This window comes from Ostrea edulis, chromosome 8 (assembly GCF_947568905.1).
Source record: "Ostrea edulis chromosome 8, xbOstEdul1.1, whole genome shotgun sequence".
Taxonomy (NCBI): domain Eukaryota; kingdom Metazoa; phylum Mollusca; class Bivalvia; order Ostreida; family Ostreidae; genus Ostrea; species Ostrea edulis.
This window is the reverse complement of record NC_079171.1, coordinates 65,195,256-65,212,458: the sequence shown is the minus strand read 5'-3', so window position 1 is coordinate 65,212,458 and position 17,203 is coordinate 65,195,256. Positions and strand designations below refer to the sequence as shown.

Below are 17,203 nucleotides of genomic sequence, written 5' to 3'. Positions count from 1 at the left end.
GTAATGTTTTCAATTACTGACATTAATGTTTCCAACGCCTGACATCAGGTAAGATAGTGGTAGTATTATACTGGCAGTAATGTTTTCAATTGCTGACATTAATGTTTTCAATTACTGGCATTAATGTTTTCAATTACTGACATTAGTGTTTCCAATGCCCGACTTCAGGTAAGATAGTGGCAGTATTATACTGGCAGTAATGTTTTCAATGCTGAACAGCCTTACTTACATGGGAAATTTAGTGGCAATGTTTGCTCAATCTTTTCCAGTATTAAGAGACTGTCCAACGGAGAATCTTTTCCAGTATTAAGAGACTGTCCAACGGAGAATGGAAAAAAGGTCACATATGACAGGTGGTCTCTTAATACAGGTTGCCTATTTTCCGCAGTTAATGGATAAAATTTCGCAAATAATTTGTACAATGGAGAAAATGACTACATGTATTTGGAATTTATCATTAAGAATATCAAGTACGGTTTTAATAGTTGTAAAATAAAATTATAAATACACTGTAGTTAAATCTAGAATACAATGTATTGTATCATAATTTATTATTCATCAAAAATTACATTTAATCTATTTAAGAACGATAAACTTTGCATGCATTTCATATGACATTTACACGAGATTTATAACTTATTTATAAACTGCATGTAACTTTTCTAAAACTTATAAACACTTTGTTGTAAAGGGTATTTATGTATATAGCCTACTTGTACAGTGTAACTCAAAAATGTAATGCTTGTGGTAGGAAAGCAAATGGTGAAGTGTTGCGTCTCCTTTTGTACAATACATGCTGGAAATGTTATTCAATTTGAGAAACATTAAATAAATTACAATATCCATTGTACATGCACAGCAAATCTTTTAAGCATAGAACTAATGCAGGCAACTTTTCTTAACTCGGACGTGTCAAATACTCGGGACATGTCGAAGTAAGCTGCTAGTTCGGGTCATTATTGTGGAAACCTCGAGTATCTCATGCAGGAAAACTGCGAATACTCCGTTTAAAATTTCAGTCCTAAGCATAATATTTACCTGATTTATATCACAATCGGACGAAATTTTCACTCTGTTGAACATAATGGTATAACAAGTGATAGATTTTCATTTCCGATCTAGCCTACTCGGCACTTCCTAAAGTTTGTCGAAATTCACACCTTCAAATACACTGGCCTTGATTCCCTGATCCTTGATGATTTTGTTAAATAAACAACAACTCGGGTTTTATTAATTAACCACACACGACTCTGCATGTTGACAGCTAGGGTATAATAATTTATTCAGAGGGTCGACTAAACAACATCACCGCCAAACTGTGCGTATTAAAACGAAAGTGTTAGGGGCAATAATTTCCAGAATAGTCATGCGTTTGAAAACGAAAGTGTTAGAGGCGATAATTCCCAGAATAGTCGGCTAAACCGAAATCGAAAGTAGTAATCCCGTTGTAATCGGAAAATGCACAGTCGTTAAATAGAGGTAAAATTTCGTGAAAATACACGAAAAGGTTGTAAAAATCATGGTCGTTGGTCGCGTCAGACAGGTGGTCGTTTAATACAGGTAGAATATATAGAGTAACGTCTTGGGGGGAACTTTTTATGGTCACATACGACAGTGAGTCGCTTAATACAGTGGGTCGCTATGGCAGTTTTGACTGTAATATGGGAAAGGCAAAAATTTATGTCTGGAAGGGGGAATTGAACTTGGGACCCATGCATTACTATTCAAGTGTTCTAACCATTGAGCTACCCAGGCCAATATCCACAGTCCACATAGCCTGAACTACTACATTTTCCTCTCCTTAAATGGTCTTTGCCCTTGAAGATACACAAGACAGATTATTGTTGCCCATGGTAGGACTTCCACCTGAAGTCCAGGGATGGTCAACAGCACCAAAGGTAGTATAGGAAAGGAGAAAATCTGTAGCTTGGCTGGGAATCGAACCCGCGACTCCCGTATTACTAGTCAGGTGCTCTAACCATTGAGCTACCATGACCAGTCTATCTGAGACCCGTGTATTACTAGTCAGGTGCTCTAACCACCGAGCTACCGTGACGGGTCTATCAGAGACCCCTGTATTACTAGTCAGGTGCTCTAACCATTGAGCTACTGTGACTGGTCTATCTGAGACCCGTGTATTACTAGTCAGGTGCTCTAACCATTGAACTACCGTGACCGGTCTATCAGAGACCCCTGTATTACTAGTCAGGTGCTCTAACCACCGAGCTACCATGACCGGTCTATCCGAGACCCGTGTATTACTAGTCAGGTGCTCTAACCATTGAGCTACCGTGACCAGTCTATCAGAGGCCCCTGTATTACTAGTCAGGTGCTCTAACCATTGAGCTACTGTGACCAGTGTATCAGAGACCCCTGTATTTCTAGTGAGGTGCTCTAACCATTGAGCTATCCAGGCCGACTTCCACGGTTCATATAGCCCTAACTACTACAATATTTTTATTGACATAGTACACACCCACTTGACTTCTCTTGCAGGTGCATCGAGACAGTGCTCGACTTCGAGTCTAAAGAGATATCTCAGCTCTCCTACAAGAAAGGGGAGCACTTTGAGGTGCTGGCTGAGATCGACTCGAGCTGGTTTTACTGTGTGAACGGACCGCAGGAAGGACTGATTCATGTCAATGCTGTCAAACCTCTAAGTGACAAAGACGAATTTCATTTGCTTCATAACAACTTCTACTCATAGTAATCATGGTCATCAGTGTGTTTATTATTGTATACATTCAGCATTGTTTTTGTTTTCTGATGCTTCACCTAGAACCAGTGGATTAATTTAGATAGATATGTAACAGCATGTACCTACACAGAAGACATTTTAAGACGACCACTGTCTTATACGTGGGGCCGACTTTATGTGAGTATATACGGTACTCAATATCCTTCCTCATGGTGAAATATTTAAAATCTAGTCTTTGAAATTGACAAAGCAAAGACCATTCTGTTGTCCTACAGCGATTGAAATATATTTAATAGAATTGTTTTCAACATTAGAAGCTGGTACATTGTATAAAGAGGTTTCATCACTGAACATTGTCTAGTTAATTAGGATTACTTTCCTGCATTCGTCCTTGTTAAAGAACATCTGTACAGACATTTTTGAAATTACTTACTCGAATTGCATGAAACTTTGCATGTACCTATTTTAGGAATCTCCGTGAGAACTGCAATACACATAACAGGATATCAGATAAAAGATATGTGGAGATTGTGTGTAGCCCTATCATAAATTCAGAGAGGAGGGTATTTGTTTTTAAAATTAAAGATACATGTATGAGGGAATTAAGAATTATAGATTGTTTGTGTTGGATGTCGTAACTTGGGATGTGTGTATATAGGTTCCATCTTACAGGGGGAATCTGAACAAAGTGCAATATATATATGATTTATGAGAAATGTATTATATTTGAGACTAATATAACTAGAGATCATGTTGTGGACATTAATGTATTGAATTGTTTCTTCTTTTGTACTTGCTCTGTAAATCTAGTCAAGTTGTCTCCTTGTTTTTGTTTTCTTTTGTTTATGTTGCCAAGTGTTGTGATAACGATATAGATCATGTGATACACATAAATATAGATCATGTGATACACATAAATATAGATCATGTGATAACACAGAAATATAGATCATGTGATACACAGAAATTTTCTGGTTCTTTGTTTTAACTTCCGTATTGATTTAAATATTTACAACAGATGATGTAAATTGAACATTCTTGATTCATATTGATTTTAATATTTACAACAGATGATGTAAATTAAACATTCTTGAATACACCTGTAATGTTGCTGAATTATGTACATTTTTCTTTGTTTTGTCATATTTTTTTTCTCAATTCAGTGTCTATCTGTTAAGAAATGATGTTTTACTATACAAAGATATGTGTACAAAAGTTTTGGAAAAAGGGCATTGTATAAAACAGATCTATAACATTAAATTGTTACTATATTTAGAAGGCTCCACAGTGAGGCTGTGCATACATATATACATGTACAAAAACCTCGGTATAAATTTTTCTTGTAGTTTCTCTGCTTTCATTTTTGGCTGGTTGTGAGTAGTGTTGGGGTACTGTGATTTTTCCAAAAAACACGTGGAAGATATTTTTCGAATTTTTGTTAGTCCTCCATGCAACTGCATTATGTAGTTTGACCTTGTCTGTAGTTTGACCTTGTCTGTAGTGTGACCTTGTTTCCACTCAAGCTATCAAAACATATACTGCAGACGCAAGTGTACTGAAAGAAATCAAAACTTATGGCATCGTTAGCCATAAAATTTATTTGATATACTTAAAGAAATATATTGTTTGGGTGTTGAAATTTTAGAAATATATCATAATAACCATCCTAAACATACTCACTGCTGTAAACAACATTATTGTAAACAACAACACTGTAAACAACAATACTGTAAACAACAACACTGTAAACAACAACACTGTAAACAACAATATTATAAACAACAACATTATAAACAACAACATTGTGAACAACAATATTATAAACAACAACACTGTAAACAACATTATAAACAACAACATTATAAACAACAACATTGTAAACAACAACATTATAAACAACAACACTGTAAACAACAACATTATAAACAACAACATTGTAAACAACAACACTGTAAACAACAACATTATAAACAACAACATTATAAACAACAACATTGTAAACAACAACACTGTAAACAACAATATTGTAAACAACAACACTGCAAACAACAATACTGTAAAACAACAACATTGTAAACAACAACATTGTAAACAGCAACATTGTAAACAACAACACTGTAAATAACAATATTATAAACAACAACACTGTAAACAACAATATTATAAACAACAACACTGTAAACAGCAACATTGCAAACAACAACACTGTAAACAACAACATTGTAAACAGCAACACTGTAAACAACAACATTGTAAACAACAACACTGTAAACAACAACATTATAAACAACAACATTATAAACAACAACATTGTAAACAACAACACTGTAAACAACAATATTGTAAACAACAACACTGCAAACAACAATACTGTAAAACAACATTGTAAAACAACAACATTGTAAAAACAACATTGTAAACAACAACACTGTAAACAACAACATTGTAAACAACAACATTGTAAACAGCAACATTGTAAACAACAACACTGTAAATAACAATATTATAAACAACAACACTGTAAACAACAATATTATAAACAACAACACTGTAAACAGCAACATTGCAAACAACAACACTGTAAACAACAACATTGTAAACAGCAACATTGTAAACAACAACACTGTAAACAACAACATTGTAAACAGTAACATTGTAAACAACAACACTGTAAAAACAACATTGTAAACAACAATATTGTAAACAACAACATTGTTAACAACAACATTGTAAACAGCAACATTGTAAACAACAACACTGTAAAAACAACATTGTAAAACAACAACATTGTAAAAACAACATTGTAAACAACAACACTGTAAACAACAACATTGTAAACAACAACATTGTAAACAGCAACATTGTAAACAACAACACTGTAAATAACAATATTATAAACAACAACACTGTAAACAACAATATTATAAACAACAACACTGTAAACAGCAACATTGCAAACAACAACACTGTAAACAACATTGTAAACAGCAACATTGTAAACAACAACACTGTAAACAACAACATTGTAAACAGTAACATTGTAAACAACAACACTGTAAAAACAACATTGTAAACAACAATATTGTAAACAACATTGTTAACAACAACATTGTAAACAGCAACATTGTAAACAACAACACTGTAAAAACAACATTGTAAACAACAATATTGTAAACAACAACATTGTTAACAACAACATTGTAAACAACAACATTGTAAACAACAACAATGTAAACAGCAACATTGTAAACAACAACACTGTAAACAACAACATTGTAAATAGCAACATTGTAAATAACAACATTGTAAAACAACAACATTGTAAACAACAACATTGTAAACAACAACACTGTAAATAGCAACATTGTAAACAACAACACTGTAAACAACAACACTGTAAACAACAACACTGTAAACAACAACATTGTAAACAACAACATTGTAAACAACAACATTGTAAACAGCAACACTGTAAACAACAACACTGTAAACAACAACATTGTAAACAACAACACTGTAAACAACAACATTGTAAACAACAACACTGTAAAAACAACATTGTAAACAACAACACTGTAAACAACAACATTGTAAATAGCAACATTGTAAATAACAACATTGTAAAACAACAACATTGTAAAACAACAACATTGTAAACAACAACATTATAAACAACACCACTGTAAAAACAACAAAGTAAACAACAACATTGTAAACAGGAGAAATGGAGAAATTTAGATTTACTGAATATTCATGACTACAATGCAGCAGGATATGCCGTACAAATTTATTTTGATGCATCTGGGCAAAATTAAGCCAATGTGATAATTTTCTCTGTTTACTTGCTATATTCCCTGTGTGCAGTATGTATTTTGAACTTTTTTGAGAGATACATGGTGTAAACAACAACAAAGTAAACAACAACACTGTGGTGGTATGGAGGAAGTTTTGTGAGCCGATCTTCGATAACAATAGCGATGTCGTAAATTTACAATTTTTAAAAAAAAATTCACACACAAAAAATATATAGAGAGATTCAAAATCTGTTTGAATTTCTAATGCCAAAATAAAAGCAGGGTATGAATTAAAAAGTAATTTTATTAAGATTTTTAAAGAAAAGATAGATCTTGCATTTTCAAAGTCTTATAAACTGCTTTTAAATGATTTCTGGATGAAGGAAAAGTTATTCCTATTTTAGACAGTTATACTAACTATTCACAATTGCGCTTCTATTGTTGTTGGAGAGGCTTACAAGTAGGCTTGTGAATTGAAAGATCCCCCACCCCTTCCTCACAATGGTTGTTTGGCCTTCAGTATTGTTCTCTAGTCTCTCAGGATTGTTTTTTCGGTTTATGTAGTAATCCTGGAAAGAGTAGAACTGAATGTCAAAAATATACAGTAAAACACAGTTATAGCAAATCTCCAGGGCCAGCGAAAAACAGTTTGTTTTAACCAAACTTCATTATACAGTAAAACATGGTTATATTGAACCTCCAGGGCCAGCGAAAAACAGTTCATTATAACCAAACTTCATTATACAGTGAAACACAGTTATAGCAAACCTCCAGGACCAGCGAAAAACAGTTCATTATAACCGAACTTCATTGTACAGTAAAACATGGTTATAGTGAATCTCCAGGGCCAGCAAAAAACAGTTCATAACAAACTTCATTATACAATGAAACACAGTTATAGCGAACCTCCTGGGCCAGCGAAAAACAGTTCATTATAACCAAACTTCATTATACAGTAAAACATGGTTATAGTGAATCTCCACGGCCAGCAAAAAACAGTTCATTATAACCAAACGTCATTATACAGTAAAACATGGTTATAGCAAGCCTCCAGGGCCAGCAAAAATAAAACATTATTGAATAAAAATTTGATGTAATACTCGTGTAAACACAATTCTTTTCTGGGTCTGTTTGTCTGAAGAAAATGGGCCCCGAGTACCAAGGAATTAATTTTATGTGGCCTAACTGTGCCTAAAAATGAATTTCATTGGGAGACATTGAAGCATCATGAAGGGACACAGAAAACACCGAATACTGATCTGATTGTCATTACAATCTCAAAAACTACAGGATTGTATTTCTAATGAAGAAAACCGATCTGTTTAACTTTATGTATGTACCAACAATTTTACATGTTGACTTTCAAAAAGAGGTGACTGTGCAATATCATGAAATATTAAATTGTGAGTAACTTACATTTGTGTCTTGTGTGATGTTTAGTATAAGACACTGTTTTCATATAGATTCTGGGTTTTTGTTAAAGAATTATGTTTTTGTGTACATGAAAACATGATTATAACAGCGTTATTAAATGTATAGTTCAAGTCTTCATATATTGATATTGACTTGACAAGGACGTATGTGATTTATTCAGTGGTTAATATCAAAATATATTTTGAAATGTGCAATATGTAAGCTTAAACTTGATGATTTTTCTCTGTGATGTAGTTTCGGTTGCATTTAAGTGAATTATATTTATTAAGTGTTGTTGATTAGCTCATGGTACAGTAGAACACGGTTATAGTGAAGTGCTGGGGAGACTAAGCAATGAACAAGTTTCCAATCAACACTTTTATGTACAGTACGACATGTTTATAGTGAAGTGCTGGGGAGACTAAGCAATGAACAAGTTTTCAATCAACACTTTTATGTACAGTACGACATGTTTATAGTGAAGTGTTGGGGACGAACAGTTTTGATTCGTTATAAATGGAATTTGTTGTATCCAATGAGTTCATGCTATGTTTGAAACCACAATGAATGAGAAACACATCGCTGTATGTGTAAATTCATTATAAGAGTGTTCGCTATAACTGAGTTTTACTGTAGCAATGAAATCTACGAAAACATGTGATTTACAAAATTTGATATGGACACAATGCTCTGGTTTTTTCCCAGTTTAATGTTTTTACAGAAAATATAAATTTCAGCTGTCTTTACATTTTTTTCCCCATTTCTTTGCTTCCCATATGTACTTTGTTTACCAAATGTGAATATGAACTCAAAATTAACAATATGCAAAGGAATTTATAAAATCAGTGTGCAAAAGTATTAAAGATAGTTTACTAGTGGTAAATTTAGTTCTTTTTTATCTCATAAAAAGTTTTCTTTTTTCTTGTCGACGATATGATGCATTCGAAAAACCCAGTATATAATGACTGATCTGACAGTTATACTGCCGCCGCATTATAAACATCTATGTAGATAATCACTAATGCCACAGTTATACTGCCACCGCATTATAAACATCTATGTAGATAGTCACTAATGTCACAGTAATACTGCCGCCGCATTATAAACATCTATGTAGATAATCACTAATGACACAGTAATACTGCCGCCGCATTATAAACATCTATGTAGATAATCACTAATGTCACAGTTCTAACTGCCGCCACATTATAAACATCTATGTAGATAATCACTAATGCCACAGTTATACTGCCGCATCATCTATGTAGATAATCACTAATGTCACAGTTCTAACTGCCGCCACATCATAAACATCTATGTAGATAATCACTAATGTCACAGTTCTAACTGCCGCCGCATTATAAACATCTATGTAGATATATAATCACTAATGTCACAGTTATACTGCCGCCGCATCATAAACATCTATGTAGATAATCACTAATGTCACAGTTCTAACTGCCGCCGCATTATAAACATCTATGTAGATAATCACTAATGTCACAGTTCTAACTGCCGCCGCATTATAAACATCTATGTAGATAATCACTAATGCCACAGTTATATTGCCGCCGCATTATAAACATCTATGTAGATAATCACTAATGTCACAGTTCTAACTGCCGCCGCATTATAAACATCTATGTAGATAATCACTAATGACACAGTTAAACTGCCGCCGCATTATAAACATCTATGTAGATAATCACTAATGCCACAGTTATACTGCCGCCGCATTATAAACATCTATGTAGATAATCACTAATGTCACAGTTCTAACTGCCGCCGCATTATAAACATCTATGTAGATAATCACTAATGCCACAGTTCTAACTGCCGCCGCATTATAAACATCTATGTAGATAATCACTAATGCCACAGTTATACTGCCGCCGCATTATAAACATCTATGTAGATAATCACTAATGTCACAGTTCTAACTGCCGCCGCATCATAAACATCTATGTAGATAATCACTAATGACACAGTTATACTGCCGCCACATTATAAACATCTATGTAGATAATCACTAATGTCACAGTTCTAACTGCCGCCGCATTATAAACATCTATGTAGATATATAATCACTAATGTCACAGTTATACTGCCGCCGCATTATAAACATCTATGTAGATAATCACTAATGTCACAGTTCTAACTGCCGCCGCATTATAAACATCTATGTAGATAATCACTAATGCCACAGTTATACTGCCGCCGCATTATAAACATCTATGTAGATAATCACTAATGTCACAGTTCTAACTGCCGCCGCATTATAAACATCTATGTAAATAATCACTAATGACACAGTTATACTGCCACCGCATTATAAACATCTATGTAGATAATCACTAATGTCACAGTTCTAACTGCCGCCGCATTATAAACATCTATGTAGATAATCACTAATGCCACAGTTATACTGCCGCATTATAAACATCTATGTAGATAATCACTAATGTCACAGTTCTAACTGCCGCCGCATTATAAACATCTATGTAAATAATCACTAATGACACAGTTATACTGCCACCGCATTATAAACATCTATGTAGATAATCACTAATGTCACAGTTCTAACTGCCGCCGCATCATAAACATCTATGTAAATAATCACTAATGACACAGTTATACTGCCGCCGCATTATAAACATCTATGTAGATAATCACTAATGTCACAGTTATACTACCGCCGCATTATAAACATCTATGTAGATAATCACTAATGTCACAGTTATACTACCGCCGCATTATAAACATCTATGTAGATAATCACTAATGTCACAGTTATACTACCGCCGCATTATAAACATCTATGTAAATAATCACTAATGACACAGTTATACTACCGCCGCATTATAAACATCTATGTAGATAATCACTAATGTCACAGTTATACTACCGCCACATTATAAACATCTATGTAGATATATAATCACTAATGTCACAGTAATACTGCCGCCGCATTATGAACATATTTGTAGATAATCACTAATGTCACAGCTATACTGCCGCCGCATTATAAACATCTATGTAGATAATCACTAATGTCACAGTAATACTGACGCCGCATTATAAACATCTATGTAGATAATCACTAATGTCACAGTAATACTGCCGCCGCATCATAAACATCTATGTAGATAATCACTAATGTCAGTTATACTGCCGCCACATTATAAACATCTATGTAGATAATCACTAATGTCACAGTTATACTGCCGCCGCATTATAAACATCTATGTAGATAATCACTAATGTCACAGTTATACTGCCGCCACATTATAAACATCTATGTAGATAATCACTAATGTCACAGCTATACTGCCGCCGCATTATAAACATCTATGTAGATAATCACTAATGTCACAGTAATACTGACGCCGCATTATAAACATCTATGTAGATAATCACTAATGTCACAGTAATACTGCCGCCGCATCATAAACATCTATGTAGATAATCACTAATGTCAGTTATACTGCCGCCACATTATAAACATCTATGTAGATAATCACTAATGTCACAGTTATACTGCCGCCGCATTATAAACATCTATGTAGATATATAATCACTAATGTCACAGTTCTAACTGCTGCCGCATTATAAACATCTATGTAGATAATCACTAATGTCACAGTTCTAACTGCCGCCGCATTATAAACATCTATGTAGATAATCACTAATGACACAGTTATACTGCCGCCACATTATAAACATCTATGTAGATAATCACTAATGTCACAGTTCTAACTGCTGCCGCATCATAAACATCTATGTAGATATATAATCACTAATGTCACAGTTCTAACTGCCGCCGCATTATAAACATCTATGTAGATAATCACTAATGTCACAGTTCTAACTGCCGCCGCATTATAAACATCTATGTAGATAATCACTAATGCCACAGTTATACTGCCGCATCATTATAAACATCTATGTAGATAATCACTAATGTCACAGTAATACTGCCGCCGCATTATAAACATCTATGTAGATAATCACTAATGTCACAGCTATACTGCCGCCGCATTATAAACATCTATGTAGATAATCACTAATGCCACAGTTATACTGCCGCATCATTATAAACATCTATGTAGATAATCACTAATGTCACAGTTCTAACTGCCGCATCATTATAAACATCTATGTAGATAATCACTAATGTCACAGTAATACTACCGCCGCATTATAAACATCTATGTAGATAATCACTAATGACACAGTTATACCGCCGCATTATAAACATCTATGTAGATAAACACTAATGTCACAGTTCTACTGACGCCGCATTATAAACATCTATGTAAATAATCACTAATGTCACAGTTCTAACTGCCGCCGCATTATAAACATCTATGTAGATAATCACTAATGACACAGTTATACTGCCGCCGCATCATAAACATCTATGTAGATAATCACTAATGTCACAGCTATACTGCCGCCGCATTATAAACATCTATGTAGATAATCACTAATGCCACAGTTATACTGCCGCATCATTATAAACATCTATGTAGATAATCACTAATGTCACAGTTCTAACTGCCGCATCATTATAAACATCTATGTAGATAATCACTAATGTCACAGTAATACTACCGCCGCATTATAAACATCTATGTAGATAATCACTAATGACACAGTTATACCGCCGCATTATAAACATCTATGTAGATAATCACTAATGTCACAGTTCTACTGACGCCGCATTATAAACATCTATGTAAATAATCACTAATGTCACAGTTCTAACTGCCGCCGCATTATAAACATCTATGTAGATAATCACTAATGACACAGTTATACTGCCGCCGCATTATAAACATCTATGTAGATAATCACTAATGACACAGTAATACTGCTGCCGCATTATAAACATCTATGTAGATAATCACTAATGACACAGTTATACTGCCGCCGCATTATAAACATCTATGTAGATAATCACTAATGTCACAGTTATACTGCCGCCGCATCATAAACATCTATGTAGATAATCACTAATGACACAGTTATACTGCCGCCGCATTATAAACATCTATGTAGATATATAATCACTAATGTCACAGTAATACTGACGCCGCATTATAAACATCTATGTAGATAATCACTAATGTCACAGTTCTAACTGCCGCCGCATCATAAACATCTATGTAGATAATCACTAATGTCACAGTTCTAACTGCCGCCGCATCATAAACATCTATGTAGATAATCACTAATGTCACAGTTCTAACTGCCGCCGCATTATAAACATCTATGTAGATAATCACTAATGTCACAGTTATACTGCCGCCGCATCATAAACATCTATGTAGATAATCACTAATGACACAGTTCTACTGCCGCCGCATTATAAACATCTATGTAGATAATCACTAATGTCAGTTATACTGCCGCCGCATCATAAACATCTATGTAGATAATCACTAATGTCAGTTATACTGCCGCCGCATCATAAACATCTATGTAGATAATCACTAATGTCACAGTTCTAACTGCCGCCGCATTATAAACATCTATATAGATATATAATCACTAATGTCACAGTTATACTGCCGCCGCATCATAAACATCTATGTAGATATATAATCACTAATGTCACAGTTCTAACTGCCGCCGCATTATAAACATCTATGTAGATAATCACTAATGTCACAGTTATACTGCCGCTGCATCATAAACATCTATGTAGATAATCACTAATGACACAGTTATACTGCCGCCGCATTATAAACATCTATGTAGATATATAATCACTAATGTCACAGTTATACTGCCGCCGCATCATAAACATCTATGTAGATATATAATCACTAATGTCACAGTAATACTGACGCCGCATCATAAACATCTATGTAGATAATCACTAATGTCACAGCTATACTGCCGCTGCATTATAAACATCTATGTAGATAATCACTAATGTCACAGTAATACTGACGCCGCATCATAAACATCTATGTAGATAATCACTAATGACACAGTTATACTGCCGCCGCATCATAAACATCTATGTAGATAATCACTAATGTCACAGCTATACTGCCGCCGCATTATAAACATCTATGTAGATAATCACTAATGACACAGTTATACTGCCGCATTATAAACATCTATGTAGATAATCACTAATGTCACAGTAATACTACCGCCGCATTATAAACATCTATGTAGATAATCACTAATGTCACAGTAATACTACCGCCGCATTATAAACATCTATGTAGATATATAATCACTAATGTCACAGTTCTACTGACGCCGCATTATAAACATCTATGTAGATAATCACTAATGTCACAGCTATACTGACGCCGCATTATAAACATCTATGTAAATAATCACTAATGTCACAGTTCTAACTGCCGCCGCATTATAAACATCTATGTAGATAATCACTAATGACACAGTTCTACTGCCGCCGCATTATAAACATCTATGTAGATAATCACTAATGTCACAGTTATACTGCCGCCGCATTATAAACATCTATGTAGATAATCACTAATGACACAGTTCTACTGCCGCCGCATTATAAACATCTATGTAGATATATAATCACTAATGACACAGTTCTACTGCCGCCGCATTATAAACATCTATGTAGATAATCACTAATGTCAGTTATACTGCCGCCGCATCATAAACATCTATGTAGATAATCACTAATGTCACAGTTCTAACTGCCGCTGCATTATAAACATCTATGTAGATATATAATCACTAATGTCACAGTTATACCGCCGCATTATAAACATATATGTAGATAATCACTAATATCACAGTTATACCGCCGCATTATAAACATCTATGTAGATAATCACTAATGTCACAGTAATACTGCCGCCGCATTATAAACATCTATGTAAATAATCACTAATGTCACAGTTCTAACTGCCGCCGCATTATAAACATCTATGTAGATAATCACTAATGCCACAGTTATACTGCCACCGCATTATAAACATCTATGTAGATAATCACTAATGTCACAGTTCTAACTGCCACCGCATTATAAACATCTATGTAGATAATCACTAATATCACAGTTCTAACTGCTGCCGCATTATAAACATCTATGTAAATAATCATTAATGTCACAGCTATACTGCCGCCGCATTATAAACATCTATGTAGATAATCACTAATGTCACAGTAATACTGACGCCGCATTATAAACATCTATGTAGATAATCACTAATGTCACAGTTATACTGCCGCATTATAAACATCTATGTAAATAATCACTAATGTCACAGTTCTAACTGCTGCCGCATTATAAACATCTATGTAGATAATCACTAATGTCACAGTAATACTACCGCCGCATTATAAACATCTATGTAGATAATCACTAATGTCACAGCTATACTGCCGCCGCATTATAAACATATATGTAGATAATCACTAATGTCACAGTAATACTGCCGCCGCATTATAAACATCTATGTAGATAATCACTAATGTCACAGTTCTAACTGCTGCCGCATCATAAACATCTATGTAGATATATAATCACTAATGTCACAGTTCTAACTGCTGCCGCATTATAAACATCTATGTAGATAATCACTAATGTCACAGTTCTAACTGCTGCCGCATCATAAACATCTATGTAGACAATCACTAATGTCACAGTAATACTGCCGCCGCATTATAAACATCTATGTAGATAATCACTAATGTCAGTTATACTGCCGCCGCATCATAAACATCTATGTAGATAATCACTAATGTCACAGTTATACTGCCGCCGCATTATAAACATCTATGTAGATAATCACTAATGTCACAGTTCTAACTGCCGCCGCATTATAAACATCTATGTAGATATATAATCACTAATGTCACAGTTATACCGCCGCATTATAAACATATATGTAGATAATCACTAATATCACAGTTATACCGCCGCATTATAAACATCTATGTAAATAATCACTAATGTCACAGTTCTAACTGCCGCCGCATTATAAACATCTATGTAGATAATCACTAATGCCACAGTTATACTGCCACCGCATTATAAACATCTATGTAGATAATCACTAATGTCACAGTTCTAACTGCCACCGCATTATAAACATCTATGTAGATAATCACTAATATCACAGTTCTAACTGCTGCCGCATTATAAACATCTATGTAGATAATCATTAATGTCACAGCTATACTGCCGCCGCATTATAAACATCTATGTAGATAATCACTAATGCCACAGTTATACTGACGCCGCATTATAAACATCTATGTAGATAATCACTAATGCCACAGTTATACTGACGCCGCATTATAAACATCTATGTAGATAATCATTAATGTCACAGCTATACTGCCGCCGCATTATAAACATCTATGTAGATAATCACTAATGTCACAGTAATACTGCCGCCGCATTATAAACATCTATGTAGATAATCACTAATGTCACAGTAATACTGACGCCGCATTATAAACATCTATGTAGATAATCACTAATGTCACAGTAATACTGCCGCATCATTATAAACATCTATGTAGATAATCACTAATGTCACAGTTATACTGCCGCATTATAAACATCTATGTAAATAATCACTAATGTCACAGTTCTAACTGCTGCCGCATTATAAACATCTATGTAGATAATCACTAATGTCACAGTTCTAACTGCTGCCGCATTATAAACATCTATGTAGATAATCATTAATGTCACAGTTATACTGCCGCATTATAAACATCTATGTAGATAATCACTAATGTCACAGCTATACTGCCGCCGCATTATAAACATATATGTAGATAATCACCAATGTCACAGTAATACTGCCGCCGCATTATAAACATCTATGTAGATAATCACTAATGTCAGTTATACTGCCGCCGCATCATAAACATATATGTAGATAATCACTAATGTCACAGTAATACTGCCGCCACATCATAAACATCTATGTAGATAATCACTAATGTCACAGTTCTAACTGCTGCCGCATCATAAACATCTATGTAGATATATAATCACTAATGTCACAGTTCTAACTGCTGCCGCATTATAAACATCTATGTAGATAATCACTAATGTCACAGTTCTAACTGCTGCCGCATCATAAACATCTATGTAGACAATCACTAATGTCACAGTAATACTGCCGCCGCATTATAAACATCTATGTAGATAATCACTAATGACACAGTTATACTGCCGCATTATAAACATCTATGTAGATAATCACTAATGTCACAGTTCTAACTGCTGCCGCATACATGTAATAAACACCTACAAAGCATTGCACGGATC

At 34.3% G+C, this 17,203-nt stretch overlaps 1 protein-coding gene across 2 annotated transcripts in view; it reads left to right on the top strand.

Annotated features, from left to right (window-relative positions):
* Window positions 1–8,788, top strand: part of LOC125661855 (uncharacterized) — a 46,414-nt gene extending 37,626 nt beyond the window's left edge. For both annotated transcript variants that reach the window (XM_048893977.2, XM_056146686.1), the window contains one exon: window positions 2,497–8,788. In XM_048893977.2, the coding sequence (XP_048749934.2) occupies window positions 2,497–2,707 (211 nt within the window). In that variant the 3' untranslated portion in view covers window positions 2,708–8,788. The remainder of the gene's footprint in view (window positions 1–2,496) is intronic.
* Window positions 8,789–17,203: the final 8,415 nt, after the last annotated feature.